This window comes from Oenanthe melanoleuca, chromosome 3, assembly GCF_029582105.1.
Source record: "Oenanthe melanoleuca isolate GR-GAL-2019-014 chromosome 3, OMel1.0, whole genome shotgun sequence".
Classification (NCBI taxonomy): domain Eukaryota; kingdom Metazoa; phylum Chordata; class Aves; order Passeriformes; family Muscicapidae; genus Oenanthe; species Oenanthe melanoleuca.
In genome coordinates this window covers 75,289,246-75,306,117 of record NC_079336.1, presented here as the reverse complement: position 1 = coordinate 75,306,117, position 16,872 = coordinate 75,289,246, and the positions used below count along the sequence as shown (strand labels likewise).

The following is a 16,872-nucleotide window of genomic DNA, read 5'->3' as shown; positions in this document are numbered from 1 at the left end:
TCAGTCTGAAAGAATCAGATGGGAAAATATACTCTGATAAATAGAGATCAAGCATAGACTTTAGGAGATCTTATAGAGAGTAGTCACTACTTCCCAGTTCTGACTGGGACTGTAAATACTGCCTTAATAGAAATCTGATTAGGAGAAATCTCAGCAAAACTCATGCTCCAGACTAATACAGAGTAGAAAATTTTCAGTTTGTTTTAATGGGATCTATTCTTTGTAAAGGAGCAAAGGAAGTACAGCTTTATATTTAACAGCAAAGTAACATTCTTGATCTACAGATCAGACATCCCCAATGATTGACCTCTCAGTGGATCTACACAGACTAAAAAGTCTGTTGTAAGCACGGGTTGGAGCCCTGCTTTCCCTTCCCAGAGAAACAAAAACCCCCACTGCTTTTTCCAAGCTGTTGCTCCCTTTACCAGTCTGAAGGAGCAGATGCCACGCCAGTGCACAGTATAGATCTCACACAGCTGAAATCAGGTGACACCCTAGGCATTCAATACAATGAATGCACACAGATTTCCCACAACAGAAAGCCTGGAGCTTCTATGCCTGATACTTAATAGTCAGCAGTGTAAGTCCTCCTGTGCATTTCCCCATGTGACAGCCCAAGGTCTGAAGGCCAGGACCACCCCTTGGAGCATTGTCACCAGAGCTGTGTCACAGGATGTCTCTGCATTTCTCCTGATATGCCAGTGCCTGATGTAGAAATTAATACAGTGGCAAAACCAAGTTTCTTTACTATTATAATTTATTTCCATGAGGATACTAGTATAACCTGCACCACCAAAGATACAGAGTCCACAATAAGATGCTTTTCTGTTTAGCTGTGACAGCAAAACTGTTAAGCAAATCTAAATGCTTCCAGTATCTTTCTTACTGATAAATATCTGTTATTGGAGGCTCAGGGGTCTACTGAACTATGCTGAACCCTTGACAGACTTTAAGTCTTAAATCCTTTTAGATTTACTGGCTTTTTTCTGCACTGAATTCATTATAATTTAGGAACAAAAGCCCATTTTCTGTTTCCTTGAAGAGCAATGCCCACCACCAACTAGGCAGAGAATGCAACTGCAGGCAAGCCTAGGGCACTGCCACCCAGGAGGACTGGGATGGCTCCTGGGGTGGCTGGCCATGCCCTGGGGATAGCAGGGCCTTCAGGAAGCAATGGCAAGTCTTGTGCAGCCCTGGTGGTACAGGTGTTACATGTTCTGTAAGACAGGAAACGTTAGGCAGTGTTGGACCCTCTCCACACAGCACACAGCAGCCCACCCACGAAGGCAGATTTTACATGGATGCTTTACCATCTCAGATCTCTTCTACTCTTAATTAACCTGGTGATGAAAACATCTCAGCACCAAGCCAAATACTGTCAGGAATAGGTCACACAAATCTCTTTAAATAAAAATATCGGTGCTGAATTCATTCACTGCAAATTTTGGAAAGGCTCATATTAAGATGTCTTTTGCAAAGTCTAAGCCAGTGACAGTACAATCTTTAATGGTGCATGGTAATTCTGTAAATGAATTGCAACTCTTATTCTGCCTCTTCTTTGTCTGCAATTGACCTGAAGTGAGAATTCCCTGAAGGGCTGCAATTATTTGATACCTCTGAAGTGTTAATGAGTTGAAATATAAAAGGGAGAAGAAAAGCATCTGAGCTAAGTTTCTCTGAACATTCTTCTACATTTTCTACATCTAATTTCTTTTTTCAGCTTCACAGTGGAAATAAACTGCAGTAAATGCTTAAAAATGGATTTTTGCTCCAAAAGATGGGCAATGTTTTAATAGAAACTAAGCATGAGAGCAGAATATCACCACTTAACTGAACTTGCTGATGTGGCTTGTACAGCCTGGGCTCACCCCCACTGCACTGCCCATCTTTTTGTAGAAAGACCCAGTGACCATGGTCCATACCCCCTGGATTTCAGTGACTTCTGAGAAACCCCTGCTGCTTTCAGCTTGAGCAGCCTAGCAGGAAAACTTTTTCAGAGAGATCACCAATGAAAGACATTGTGCCATTAGAAAGTGACACTGTTAGTAGGTCCTGGTACTTGAAGTTCTCCAACTGCAGCACAGAAGCAAAACTCAGAGGTGGATCTGCTCTATGTAAAAAGAGTTATAAATTATAGAGACCCAGAACTGGCTAAACTCAGTTTAGATTAGCATACTATTTTAGTCACCCTCACACATAGCAGGCGGCTTCCTTGAAAAAGAAGAGCAATTAAAGTAAAAATATGGAAATATTATATATGAAGACAGAATGGAGATTATTTTTTTTCTCTTTCTGTCCTGTATCTGCCTTATTCTCTAAATTTCTTTCTGGGGTGACCAAAGCTCCGCTTCTTAGTATATTAATTGCTATGTGATATCTTACTTTCCCTGCCCATATGCAGATTTAACATTCATATTTTCTTTCTGGATAGCTAGCTCTTTTTTTTTTTCTTCTTTTTTTAGTACAAATCTTTGCACTTGTAAGCATGTAATAAATTTCTCTGAAGATCAAGTTTATTTTGATCCTTGAGATTCTCCCTGTACCACAGACAACTATATTCTCCCTTTCAGACTTTTTACTGTATTTGTACAGTATAGTACTTTACTTTTGTACTGTATAGTATTTTAATGACTATGATTAACTGTGAGTGCCCAACACAGGATTCCCTCAACAATCATGAAATAATAGCAAAAGCAGCAGGTGATGCTCAGGAGGGGCTGAGAGGGGTTATCTCTGATAAGTTTGAATTCTTGTTGCCTGGCCAAGGGCTTCAGGGAAGGCAGGGGTCATGAACTATGTATGCAGACCCAGAAAAAAATGTTTTCCAGATGTTCTGATAGAATCCTCTTATTCTCAGGTGCTTACATACATGTACATGCATACATATCCTCAGAAAAGGAAAGAAACCAGTAATTTGGCTCACAAAAAGATGGAAAAATTGCTAAATACTTTATGCAACATTTTTCAGGAGTAAATGGGTTTGTTTATGTTCCCCATATCTATGTGAGGTTTCCTGGTATGCTTTGATGTGCAGAAAATATGACTGTGATTATTTCTTAGATGAACAGTGAACAGATTTGAATGTCAGATGTCAGAGCATGTCCATGCCCATCATGCCCTCTCCTGACACTGGCTTCTGAAATAAGTATGTAAATAAAATCTTGGTTTCTGGAGCAAAAGACAAATTTTGGAGAGAAGTAAAAAATTAGTCCATGGGAGTGTGATAGCCCAAACACCATCTCCTCTGGGGATATCAGTTGCTCTAAAAAGTGTAAGCAGAGGATGCAGCATGTGAGGACTGAAAGGTTACAGAAGAGTGCACAGTCCCTCTTCCCCCACCATACCTCCAAATGCAGCCTGACCTGCTCTTCTTTTCCTTTTCAGTGCTCCTTAACAACTCATCCAGATTTTGCTTTACTCACCATGAAGGCCACAGTCATTGCAACCTTCTTTGGTAAGTACTGATGTGCTGCAATTAGTAGTTTGTGGGTTTGTACTCTCCCATCCTGGATGCCCAGTGACTACTGACTAATTCTCTTCCCTTTGGACTCCACAGCTGATGAAGCTCTCATGGCAGGTGTAAGCCTTGGCACAGCTTTTCAGAAACGGCTTTACACAAACTTCTTGACTTTGGCATAGAAAAAATACTAATTACTTGCAGAGATATCCAAGTATATAACAGTCACATGCAGTCCCCAGTGGGCCTGAAAAATGTCTGTAATGTAAAGATTCCCTCTGAAGAAAAATCAGCTGTTTCAATTCTCCCTGTTCTTGTTCTTTCCATGAACAAGATGGTACCAAAAGGTTATAAATGTGTCTTATTTTCTTTCCCCTGGCAGTCAGACAGGATCTCACTTTTTGGGAACATGTAGAAACTCCAGAACTTGCAATTCATCTTACATGAACATTCTGGTTGTTACAGTCCCAGACAGTATTCCCTCTAGCTGTTATCCTCAAGTCTGTCAGGACAGTTGTTCTTAGTTCAAATTCACAGCAATCTATGAAGTTCTACATAAATTATACAAGATTACTTTCCCCACATTAGATTATGCTGTAACATTCCAAGTAGTTGAGATATTGCATTTTATTTTCCACTCATGAATTCCATTTTTTAAATCTAACTACAGTTTTGCCATGCTTACACAACTGCACTGGTGACAAAAAGCCCAAATACTGCACCTATGCATTGTCACTTCAGACAGTGTGAGACTGCTTTAACTTTTGAGCAAGTTCTAGGTGTGATCAAATCTACAAACTCTTTGTAATCAGTCTAGGGGGAGAAGAGCATAAAAGACAGAAATTACTTCTGTTGCATATTCTAGTAAGATTAGTTTAACAAATGATAAAAGGATCAGCTAACACATCATGGAGAGTTTCAATTCCCTTTGAAAACTCAGAGAAAGGAAAGGTGAGTAGGAAAGTCAAGATACTTGTAATGCAGTTATCAATTATTACCCATAATACAGTGCATATAAAATAAGCACAGAGAATAAAGAGATCTTGTACATCATCACTAGCAAGTAAACACAACATGGTAAACCAGATGCATATTAACAGCATATGTGTCTTTTACTATTACACTTTTCAAATCATAATCCTGCTTACTGAAGAAAATGAGTGCCCTTTCTGGGGCATGCCACCCTAGAACCTCATATGGTCTGTAATGCTGCCCAGTATCTCACACCTTCTGCCACCAGTGAATGAAATGAAACAACACAAAATTACAGAATAACCTCCCCAAAGGGTGTTAAGAAGAACTTTTGGCTGCCAAATTCCCAGTTGCTTTATGCACAGAGCACATTGTTTCATTAACATCACTATCACACTAATTACAAAGAGCTCCCACTGCTTGTGGAAATATTTTTTGTGGTTTCTGGACCACATGGACTCCATGGCATCTTTAGATAGTGAGTTCTATATATGAATATGTGAACCGAACTGATCTTTAATCCCCTTCAAAGAACCACAGCAGGTGCAATCTTGACTGCAAAGTTAACCACCAAGCAGAAACTTAGATGTGGCTGGGAATATTCCTATTTCAGATTTTCAACCTGTTGATGCAAATTTGAGAAATCTCATGCAGAGGAGCTTATTGTGACTGATGTTGATAGCCCACGTTTTTCCTGATATTATGTTTATTTGTTCTAGGTGTGTTTCTTACATGTACATACACAGCCAAGGAAGCCACAAAGAAGACAAAAAAGGCTAAGCTATGTAAGTGGTCTCAGTAGAATTTTTGCTGTTTTACAGCAGACATGTTCAGTACATAAGAAAGGTGCAAAGTAAGATTATATTCTGGTAACTCTTCACAACTGTCTAGAGTCATTGGCATTACCTGTTAGCTAAAAGATCCTTTTACTGAAAACAAATCACTAAGTAAAGTGTGTGCCAGATAACATTTATAAAGGGAAAAATTTGTAATACACTACTAAAATGCATCTTCATAGATCATTAGATACCACACAAGGATCAAAGCAAGACTAAGGTTTTCATAGAGAGAGAGAGAGAGATAAGTGAAATGGACCAGCTGAAACACAAAGCATATGTAGCTGATTAGTGTTGAGGCAAGTGGTGCATCTCTGCACGAGGATGTTTAACTTTCAGCTCTCTTGCTGCAGGAGCATTCCTGCCCACAGATTATTTTGCTCATGTAGCTGACAAACAAGCCTGCTGCGAGCTTGTAAACTCACTTAAATCCCTTGCTCAAAGTAAATTGCACCCAGCAAAAAGTTTAAAAATTAAGGGCGAGATAATGGGCTGTGACTTCAGCCTGACATTACAGATGGCACAGAGATGCATGAGCACAGCAGGAGGCTTGGGGAGAGCTCCCACCCCCTCCTTCCCACGTGTTAACCACAGGCTGGGGGACTATGCTTCTTTCTCTCTCCAGCCAAGTGTCATAACAGATATTTCCTCCAGAGAAGCAAACACTGAAGGTCAGAAATACCCACAGGCTTCCTTATTCCATCCTTAGTTACTGCCACATCCCTTGGTATAGGGATTATTACGTGTTATGTTGTAGATGCAGAAGACACAGATGCCTTGCATCCCAAAACCACTGATACGAAGGCTTAGGAGGAGGGCATCCCTGTCACTCGATTACTCACTGTGTCATGACAAGATCACTCAGCCATGAAAGCATTCAACCTGACTTTACCAAGATTTTGCACTCGCAGATGTACCCCAGATTGATTGTGATGTCAAGGCGGGGAAGATAATCAATCCAGAATTCATTGCAAAATGCCCTCCTGGATGTCAAGATGTAAAATACCGTGTTTATGGCACAGACATCTATGCTTCTTTTTCCAGTGTCTGCAATGCTGCAATTCACAGGTGAGTGAATTGAAATGAGTGAGGCACTCAAACAAAACTGTCATTTCAGCACAGGGATTTCTTTCTTTTTAATTTCTTTTTCAGTTCCCACTTCCTTGTAGGTTTGATTGCAGGCTGATGTAGAAAACCTGAGAGAAAGTACATATGTGATGGAATGGATCCATTCTTACAAAGTGCTGTCAATCCTGTATTCCTATAGAAATTAGTTGTGTTTGAAGAAGTTTCTCAAGCTTTGGAGAAGTGTCTTGAGATTTCCAGATCTCTCATTCATGCATAACAAATTACTATTGTACTATTATCATTCAAGTGGAAGATAGAGATGGAGCTGCTACTACTAATAAATCTTCAGAAAAAATAGGCACATCACCAGTGATGAATACATATAACTCTCATGCTTCTGGGATTGGTTTGGTTCTCTGGGTTTGAATTTAACTGTCCTTGACATCAAAGACTAATGTGCTTTCCTGCCACATAAAAGGACGCTGCACAAGGAAATGGGTAACATAAATTTTGTAGCAAAAGTTTTTCAGAGTTTTATTAGCCATGTAAGAATGTGCATAAAATTCTAATGGAGAATAACTGCACAATCAAAACACACTGCAGCTGGAGGCAGGATGCAGAGGCAGGGTGTATCCAACCAAAAATGCAGCAAGAAGCTAGAAAGCCTGATTGACAGCTTGACTTAGTTTGGAGTTATTTGAGCTAGCGCTGTGCTGCCGGTTCTGTGGAATAGCAGGGGTGGAGTGGGATAGCTGAGGTTTCTGGATCTCTCCCCTGGGCTCTGCACTGCTGGGTGCTTGGGCTGGGTGCCTGTGCGGGCACAGGGCTGCCACCTCCCGGCTGCAGCCCAGCCCTCCCTGGGGAGAGCACTGCCAGGTCAATTCACAGCTTTCCAGCGGCACATTCCTCCCTCAGACACCAGTGAGCAATGGAAAGTGTCTCAGCATCAGAATTAGTCCCAAAGGGAAGTTAAAAAATACTGCTGGCAACTGCAGTCTCCCTGCAGCCTGGCTGGCCGTATTGTTACAGTGGGGATTTCAATTTTTCTCATTTGCCAGCTGGTTTTGGCATTGTAAGCTTACATGTTGCAGTTCCACAGACAGTGCATTTCTTCCCCATACATTTATTTTAACAGCAGCTTCTCACAATAACCAGAGCAAAACGCACCCGTAACATACTCTTTAGCCCTGTTTGCTGCCCAGCACTTATTTTCCTGCCTGGTCATTATTGCCAGCCCTACAATTCCCCTACAGCTGCAGCTGCTTCCCAGTTGACCTGCTCTCCTAGTGATGCCAGAGCAGGCTGCATACACTCAAGGTTTTCTGTTTGTCTTGAGGTGCATGTTACAGCATGTGTTAAACACCATTTGCTGTGCACTCCTGCAGTCTGCCAGGTTTCCTACAGCTTCCAGCAATATTGTGTTTACTCCAGGCTGAGGTCAGAAATATGCTTAGGTTTTTGCAGAAAACAAATACTGAAACTCAAGGAAAACACATTTGGACACACGGTTGGCCTGAAACCTCCTCTGAGAACCTCTGCCTGTACCTTCAGTCACTCAATCAAGCTTGCAGGAATTTTAACGAAGGCAGTAGCTTTTTCTTGTGTGCAACTAGGTCAAGCTTAAACACAGGACCACTAGATCAGTGGGAATAGCAAACAGAACCTGACAGCACTTTTCAACAAACTGCTCTTCTCTATGTGGAAGGAGCACAAATATTTCTTAGCAGCAGGCTTGGTAGCACCACCACAGCCCCACCACACCCCTGCTTTAAATGGAAAAGGAATCACCTCGTACCTCTTGCACTGTAGAACAGCTTTGGAGGTTGTTGTGGAATTTCTGCCCTCAGACACTCTGTTTCCTCCTTGCAGTGGCATAATTGACAACACAGGTGGGAAGATCCTTGTCCAGAAAGTGGCCGGGCACTCTGGGTACCGCGGCAGCTTCTCCAATGGTGTCCGGTCCCTGTCCCTGCCCCGCTGGAGGGAATCCTTCCTCGTCTCAGGTACACTCCAGGGGCACTGCCCACCACGGGCTGCTGGGCAGCCATGGGCACAGGGGCAAGAAGCTTCTCCTTTTCCATACCTGCTGACCCACCTCAGGCCCACCCCAGGCAGCTTTGGCAGGAATTGGGCATTTGAGACCCTCCTTGTTCTGGGAATCCCATGCAAAGACACACACCCTGCCAGCGGCGTGCTCGGTCAGTGCAGGTCTGAGCCACTGCAGGAGGTGATAGCTGCTCTGCACTGAGCCTTGGAAGGCACCTTGACTCCATGATGCATGAAATCTACTGCTCTCCACCCTGGTCAGCAGTGCTGCTGAGGGAACTGAAAGGCCTTTTGGCCATTTGGAACATCCTCACCCTGCACCTGAGTTTGTGTCTCCTGGGATGACTTCAGACTTATGTCAAACCCCATGTAGCCCTATTGTATGCATGCAAACCCTATATTAAGCAATTTGACTGGTGCATCCCAAGGATGTCAGGAACTCTCTCCACCTCTTAGCTAAATAGTTTAGTTATCTAATCAGTGCAGGAAAATCCATCTTAATTTAATGCTCATTCCATTTTCCTCCCCATAGTATATATAGGAACTCGCTTGCATTTACCAATTAAATTCACAAATTTTTAATTTTTTTTGCAAATTAATCCCCCCTTTACACCAGCTTCACATTATCTTAAACCTATTTGCACTCATTCTACCTGTGTGAAAGAGGGTTTGTTTTACATTGCTTTACATAAAAATTCTAAATCTAACTTCTTGATACATTGGGCTAGGTCTTGCTGGTCTGAAATTTTGGAAGTTTAAGATAGGTACAACCAATTGGTGTTATTTAACTACAGCATTCCTGAGAAAAATCAACAGCTTAAGCAACTGAACAGCTACTAAAAATAATGTTATTTTCATGTGAAAATCTGTAAACAGCAAAGGAGGTCTCAGAAACTGACCAAAACAAACTGTCCTCTTAATTTTGCATTCATGTATTTGGATGCACTTTTTACAGTAGTCTGCCATAAGTATACCATACTATGAGAAAGATTTTGGATGAGTAGGAATTTCCTGGAATAGCTGAATTGCTACTTGTACTTGTTGCAGTTTTTTTCTCCAACAAACAGCACATTGTAATTCTGGTACATAAGTGGGAAACAGGATTTTTTTTTTTGCCTCAGCAGCTGTTCAGTTGTCATCCCATAAAACTGTAGAAATTCTTCCATGAAACAGTAGGAATTTTTTATTTATGATAATAAGTCTTTATTCTTAATTAATGAGACACTATAAAAGAAGATACAAGAGAAAGTTACAAGAGCATATCAAAGGAGATGATGAGAAACCTGGGTATGTGTAGGCATAATGAGATTTGTCCCTTGTGCACTTAATTCTATGCACACTGAGTGCTCTCACTCATGACAGTAGAACTCTTAATTTATAAATTAGCTCAAATGCAAATCTAACATATCATATAACATACATACCGTATTTTATATATGAACAGGAAGAAAACTTTCACTATACCTATTGAAAATGTGAGAAATTTAGACTTTTAGAGAAATTTAGAATTCTGAAACCCAGGCAGACTGTGCTACTCAGCAGCCTGAGGCTGGATGCATACAGATCTCCTTCTCAGAAAGAGAGGAGCTGGGGATGTATTTTTTATGATTATGAGTCATAAAAAGCCAGAGCTGCATAAAGCATTCCCCAATAACAATATAAAGTCACCTAAGGCATTAATTTCAGCACAGCTTTAGAACTTTAGATCTGAGTCCCCTATTTTGCAGAAATTCTCTTCCATTAGACCAGACCTGTGTGTGATACTGTACCCTGGAAATGTGCCAACAGCTTATTCCTGGTTAGGATATTGTCACTGAGTTTGTGATGCTTAAATTGTGAATGAACATCCACACAAAAGAGCACAGAAGAGGAACCCTTGGGGGACCCAGGAAATAAGGGCAATGGAGAAGGAGGTCTGTCCTCTTTGATTAAAGCAGCCAGCACTCCAGGAGGTATGCAAACGCCTTGGTACTCACTTTCAAGTACTGAAATGCCTTGGCACTCAGTTGAATGACTCCATTCAGTTTAGTGGGAGTTTTGCAGCTAGTGGGTTAAGAAAATAGTCCTGAACTCCTGGGTTTGCTAGTCACAAAGAAGTGTGAGAGGGTGAGCAGCCACTGCACTATAGCAGCCACATGCCACAGATTGCATTTCAATGGCCAAAGCTGACGTTTTCAGCCCATATGAAAACATATTTTTAAGTATGTTAAGCAAACTCCAACCTAGGTGTAACTTTTTCCCAGTAGTGAAAGGACATATTACCATTGCCCAGAGGGCAGGGCCACATTCAGGTCATGCCTCAGGTCTACCTCTTGGTCACATATGGGATGCAAATTGCTGTTGATCAAAAATCCCAGAATCCAGCCTCCCCATCCTAGCTGATGTATTTTCATAGCAGCAGGCTTCAGGTTTACATTAGATCACAGCTTAGCACAGAAATATTCCAAATTGAGATCAGATTACCATGCTATTGCTGCATCCAAGTATCAACTGCTCATACTCACAACTCATTCTCTGTTGGGAATAAAGGAAAGCATTTAGAAATCATCTGCAGACCTGTAACTTTTCTGTCTTTCTACTAAATTAGCAGATCTCCCTAGTCCTTCTTGGCTCCTGATCCCAGTTTTAGCTCAGGGGGAAATGGATGTGAAAACCTGCTGGCCTTCACTTAAACCAGCTTCCAAGAGAGAAGCCCAGAAGGCGAGAGGGAAGTTCTTTCCAGTTTGTCCACACATGCTAACTTACCAGCTCTGGTCTTTGGTGGATTGGTGTTGATTTCAGTGGAGCTGCTCTCAGCTTATATCACAGTAAAATGAGAAATGGAATAGCTTTTTGCATCATTATCTTGTTAATAACTCTAACTTATTTATCTATGGTTTTGTAATGCCATCTGAAATTTCAGAGAGGAGCAAAAAGGAGATAGAGACACAAAAAGGGACAAAAAACAGGGACTCTCCAGATCCATTAACATCCCTGCTCATTAGAGTTCCTCTAGCATGTACCTTTCTTTGTGTGCCATTGATGCCACAGAATGGCTACCTAGAACAGAGGCTAGACAGAGTTCAGAGAATAAAGTAGATACTTCAAAAAGGCCTTCAATAGATGCACTTTGGGCAGTGCAAAATCCTTGCAGAGGCTACACCCAAGAGGGATGACAGTCCCCAGTTTCTTAGACAGATGTAAGTTTGGTCTATTTGCATATCAGGGGTTCATTGTCCAATTACAGCTTCAGGTAATGAAGTCATATTCCCCCAGTTTGCTTCCCCCCCAATTCACTTTTGTTTATATTTTACAGGGCCTGAGGTAGAAGGTGTCCTTGGTTCTCAGGCCTGGAAGAATTGTTTTACCTGACAAAAATGTGAAAGGAGCTTACTAATACTCTATATGGAGTTCAGAGTTTTACACTAATTCATTACAGGATCTGAAAAATATAACACCTAAAAACTTAAGGCATCACCCTTATGGGGGAAACAACATCCAGCTCCCAGGAGTGGCTCAGTCTGTAGGAATTAATTCTGTTCAGTGCTGTTGGTCTCTGCATTAATCACCCAGGATGACAACTGATGTGCTTGCAGTGCCATATGTACCTCCTTAAACAATCCCCCAAGGGAAGAGGGAGAGATCATCATGACTCAGGTTTTGCAGGAGGTGGTCAGGTGGTCTCACCAGAGGTGGTCCACATACATGACACAACACAGCATCTCACAGAGACAGTCACCAGGGTCTGGAAGACCTACATCCATTCTCCTAGATGCCAAAGAAGTCTTCCCTGCTGGGCTTCTCTGCAGCACTTTTCATCCAGTGATGTCTGTGAATATAAAATCTGTCCCAAGAGATGGAATTGCATGGCCACACGTATCAACAGAGATAGCGTCTGTTCTGGCACTAGAAAGATTTGTGGTTTACAGCTTAACAGGGAAACATGCCTCATTGTTTCAAGACAGGACTCTCATTTTGGATCTAAATATAGGTACCATATGTTCCCACACACGAGCACAGCCTTCTCTCACTGTTATTACTGCAAAAGACTGCTGCCAGAAATGGCATCTTGCTGAAGTGAGGTCAGAGAAGAATGCTGTGTGCGTGATGAAATGAATCCCACATCAAACATGCTTCCCAAGTCAACTGCATAGTCAGACATTGGAGAAGACTGCCTAGGGAAGCTGTGGGTTTAATTAAAAGTTGTACAGATGTCCTTCAGGAATGGTCCCTTTGTGCTTAATATTGTTTGAGAGCAAAAGAATGAAATAACTGACCTCTGCAAATCCTCCCCAGTACTGTGTTTTCATGCTTTCTAACTCTTTTTTTATGATGCTGGATTCAAGCACTAATATTTTTAGTAGTATGGTTTTGAGATTCTGCCATCAGATAAAAGAAATCTTCATGAAAATGAGTCAGGCAGTAAAGAAGAGGGATCTGATTCTGAATGCCTATGTTAGATGAGAAATTTATCAAGAAAACTTAGAATATTTTGTGATGCCTTTTAATATGTATTTTTTGTAGAGGGCAAGCCAAGAAAAGGTGTGACATATCCATCAACTCTTGAATATTCTTCTTCAAAAAGTACAGCTGTTAAATCAGGCAAGTATTTGTGACTGACCTTCCCTTACATCCATTCACAACTATGTGTCATAGCTTCTCAGCTGTATAATACAAAGACATAACTATTCAGAGGCAGAAATTCATGCATTCATTAGTATGTTATCCAAATCACTCATGGTATTTTTTTATCTTAAGTATATGGAAATCATGTCAGACAATTTCTATTTTTTGTTCATACCGTGTTTCAAGGACTTCCATTTCCAAATAACTTCCCCCTTGCTTTAGATCTGCTACTGAATATGATGTTGTACTGGTTATATGCCAGCATTTGAAGTTATACATGTAACTTTCTCCTAATGCTACTCATGTTATCTCTTGGGATAGTCAGTGCTGAGAGTATAATATTAAATAGTAATATAACACAAATAACAGAGATGGTAATGCATAGCAGCTTAACTAAGAATGCTACAATAAAGAACTACTCTGTATAATCATTTTAGTCAGCATCCTACTCTGTAAGACTCAAATAATTTAGTTGTTTGAAGGGGTCTTTGATCAAGTTTCACACTTGTGAGTAGCTGACATTCAAGTGCACATGGATTACCTCTGTCACTGAAATGACACTAGGTTTTGCTCCCCCTTACAGCTGTGTAAGGTTCAGACTCTTCCTTGGGGATGCCAACAAAAAGAAAGTTAATGTCCCATACTACAGTGCACCTCCCTTACACAGTCCTTTTGCTGATTGCTGAGCCTGAGCCTTCCTGAGCATATCCACTGTGAGCTGTGGTAAAAGGAAATATGCAGTACTTCTCCAGGAACTCAACTGACTGGCATTGTGTGCATTCATCCAAGACCACAGAGAGTTCACTTGGAGACCTACTCTTCTCCTGTACATTATTGTTTGGTCCTTGGAAGAAAAGTACAGAGGTCTTTTCTCACAGAATCATAATGGCCAGAAAAGGTCCCCAAGTACAATTCACAACCATGTCCTTAAGTGCCACATCTATGTGTCTTTCAAATATCTCCAGGGATGGTGACTCCATCACTTCCCTGGACAGCCTGCTCCAATGCTTGACAACACTTTCCAAGAAGAAACTCTTTCTAATACCCAGTCTAAACCTCCCCTGGAGCAACCTGAGGCCATTTCCTCTTGACTGACTCCCACCTCACTACAACCTCTTTCAGGCACTTGTAGAGAGCCATTAAGTCCCCTTTGAGCCTTGGGGGCTTTTTTCGAGGCTAGAACAACTCAGTTCCCTCAGCTGCTCCTCTTAAGACTTGTGCTCCAGCCCCTTCAATGGCTTCATTACCCTTCATCTTTTCACTTGAGCATGAGCAAATCTAAATCTCAAAGCTGTACTTGTTCAGGGCAAGTATGTGTCACTCAATTCCATGCCTTTAATTTGTAATACCTTTGCATTTACAACCAAATAGGTACAGAATTGTGTATTCCTTGACCACAAGTGCAGAAATTACTTGACCCAAATATTATGCACTGCTAGAAGAGAGGGCAGTACCTTAGGAATCTTGACTTTTTTCCTGAGAATTGTCATTCCCAAGTGGAGCCATACTTGAAATATCAGCCCAAACATTTCACAGCAGACCAGAGACAATCACAGCCAGGACTGAGCTCAGCAGGCTGTAAGCAACGGTGTCTTCCACCAGTGCCAAAAGCCACAAAATACAAGAATCAGTGTAGAAATGGGCAGCATCATTAGTCAGGGTTCTGTCACACAAAAAAAACATACCAGGAACGAGTCTACACTTTGTTCTTGAATCAAATAGTGTGAGTGAAAATGCCAGGATCCTAACAACAAAGACTGTGCATTCATGCAGAGAAAGCCCAGGATTATCAGAGGAGCAAGCAACTATTACATCAAACCCAATGTCACTGCTTGATTTTGCCCAGCCTTGTCCCATAGGTAGCAAAGAGATCTGATGGTCACAATCTATCTTCCTCAAGCCCTTCTTGGCCCTATCAGCCCTCCTTAGATCTGCCACCTCAACTCAGCCATCTCTGCTGTTTTCTGTTAGAAACAGCTTGTCTCTAAGATAAAAATCTCTGTAATATGCAGCCAGGGCCCTTTCATGAAAGAGAATTTCCTACTTATTTTTAATATTTAAAAAAAGCTACTTTTTTCTTCTAATTTTAATTACAGGGACCACACTGTTCACTTTGATACTTAAATCCATTATCCACACGAGGCAAAAGCAGACCTTTGAGTATTACACTCACTGCTGTCAGATTAACAAAAAATCCTGTTTCATACCTGATCAGCTGTCAGAGATGCAATTTTAGTCCTCCCAGAGATGCCAGAGATTCATAGTGCCTGACATTTCTTTGAATGCTTCTGGTGGTTAGAGTGCTTCTCAAATGCTGGGCATGGCAAGAAAAGCCTTCCCAAAACTGTAACTCTTCACAGCTGCTCAAAACTATTAAAAGATGTTTAGAAAAAACAGCACAAAATTTTAGGAAAACATTAACACCCGCAGTAAATTCTCAAACAGTTTGATGCTGCCAAAAGATCTAGAGAGTAAAAAAAAAAACAAAACACCCAAAACCAAACCAAAAAAGGGAAGAAGAAAATCCTCCCAGTACTCAGTCAGATAAAAAAGCAGAATCAGATTATTTTGTGAGGTAGCAGTAAATAAACTGCAATAAGTATTCCAAGTATGTTGATGTCTCTGAGTCTTAGAAATAAAAAAAGAACCAAAAAAAATCTCCCTTTTACTTCTAAGCCAGGCCATGGCATAGAGGATTTGGTCCCATAATGATCTCAAAACATCAGGCAAGAAAGAAATACATCTGAACATGAATTAGTGACTGAAAGATTGCACACTAGCAATTATTTCCCAAACAACATACACACATCTGACCCTGGTTCTCAGAACATGCTACTACTCAGAGGAAAAAAAATATGGTGCATTAAATCTTATGAGTATTGGCTTATTGGTGACAAACCCTCATACTTCTTGCCACTTCAGAAACTCTGTCAATACTGGCAGGAGCTTTTGGGCTGTAAAAATGCCTAAGTTGGGCATGAAGGAGAGGGGTGACTACTCTCTAGTCATTGCTTTTTCTCAGTAGGTGATAAAGTCTGATAGGACTGCCAGACATAACTAATGCCATGTGACAGGATGCCTTCCTTTGGGGACTGATAATCTCTAAATGGAAGACTTGAAATTATTTTCTTACAGCACTGCCTTTTCTAATGTGCTCAATTTTGCTTCAGAGCCTAAAAAACCAGAGCAAGACCTTAAAGGTATGAAGAGTGCAGACACTGCTAACACATCAGAAAAAGCATTAGACCAAGGTAAGGGTTGGGGATCTTGGTGCTCTTTACAGTATCTAACCCACCTAATCTGCCTGCAGGTGCTAATAGGAAGCAGTTTGGTTAAAGACAGCTTAACCTCCCCCATCCAACCTCCTCTCCACAGCCCCTTTCCCACGAAACCAAACTGCAGTGGTGCTTGAAGGACTTCTGCTAATTCAGAGAAGAGAGCACCCACAGAGTTTAATTTCTGCTTGTGCTTTGAATGAGTTCAGGCTTTGTGAACTTGAAAATCATGCATTATGGTTCTTGGCAATCTCCTATGCAGGGCACGTGCCCTGCAAACCCTTTGAAGATTCTGTGAAAGAGATGGGTTCTCTGCCCACAGGAGCACTGGGAACAGCTACCCCCCCAGGAGCCTCCTCTTGTGTCAAAGGATTCACAAAAACCCAGCCAACATGCACCAAGGCAACAGCTTTCCTCTGCTCTTACTATGCTGCTTCCTCAGGTTTTCTGCTAATACTGTTAGCTTCCAGCCTCCTTGCTTCTCACAGACTGGGGTATAAAGTTGGCCAGTGTGCCTGTTCCCTACTCCAGCAGCACAGGATCGCAGGGGAAGACTCACTGTGCCTTCTGTTTTCTTTCTTTTAGCACAGTTTCATGGAGCAGTGTACTGTTC

General features: G+C 41.4%; 1 protein-coding gene across 1 annotated transcript in view; it reads left to right on the top strand.

Moving 5' to 3' along the window:
* The window catches only part of VIT (vitrin), a 52,911-nt gene that overhangs the window by 10,049 nt on the left and 25,990 nt on the right, over window positions 1–16,872 (top strand). Inside the window, exons 2-7 of the mRNA XM_056488634.1 lie at window positions 3,385–3,454; window positions 5,149–5,214; window positions 6,177–6,333; window positions 8,203–8,336; window positions 12,883–12,960; window positions 16,155–16,235. Coding sequence (XP_056344609.1) covers window positions 3,424–3,454; window positions 5,149–5,214; window positions 6,177–6,333; window positions 8,203–8,336; window positions 12,883–12,960; window positions 16,155–16,235 — 547 coding nt within the window. The 5' untranslated portion in view covers window positions 3,385–3,423. The remainder of the gene's footprint in view (window positions 1–3,384; window positions 3,455–5,148; window positions 5,215–6,176; window positions 6,334–8,202; window positions 8,337–12,882; window positions 12,961–16,154; window positions 16,236–16,872) is intronic.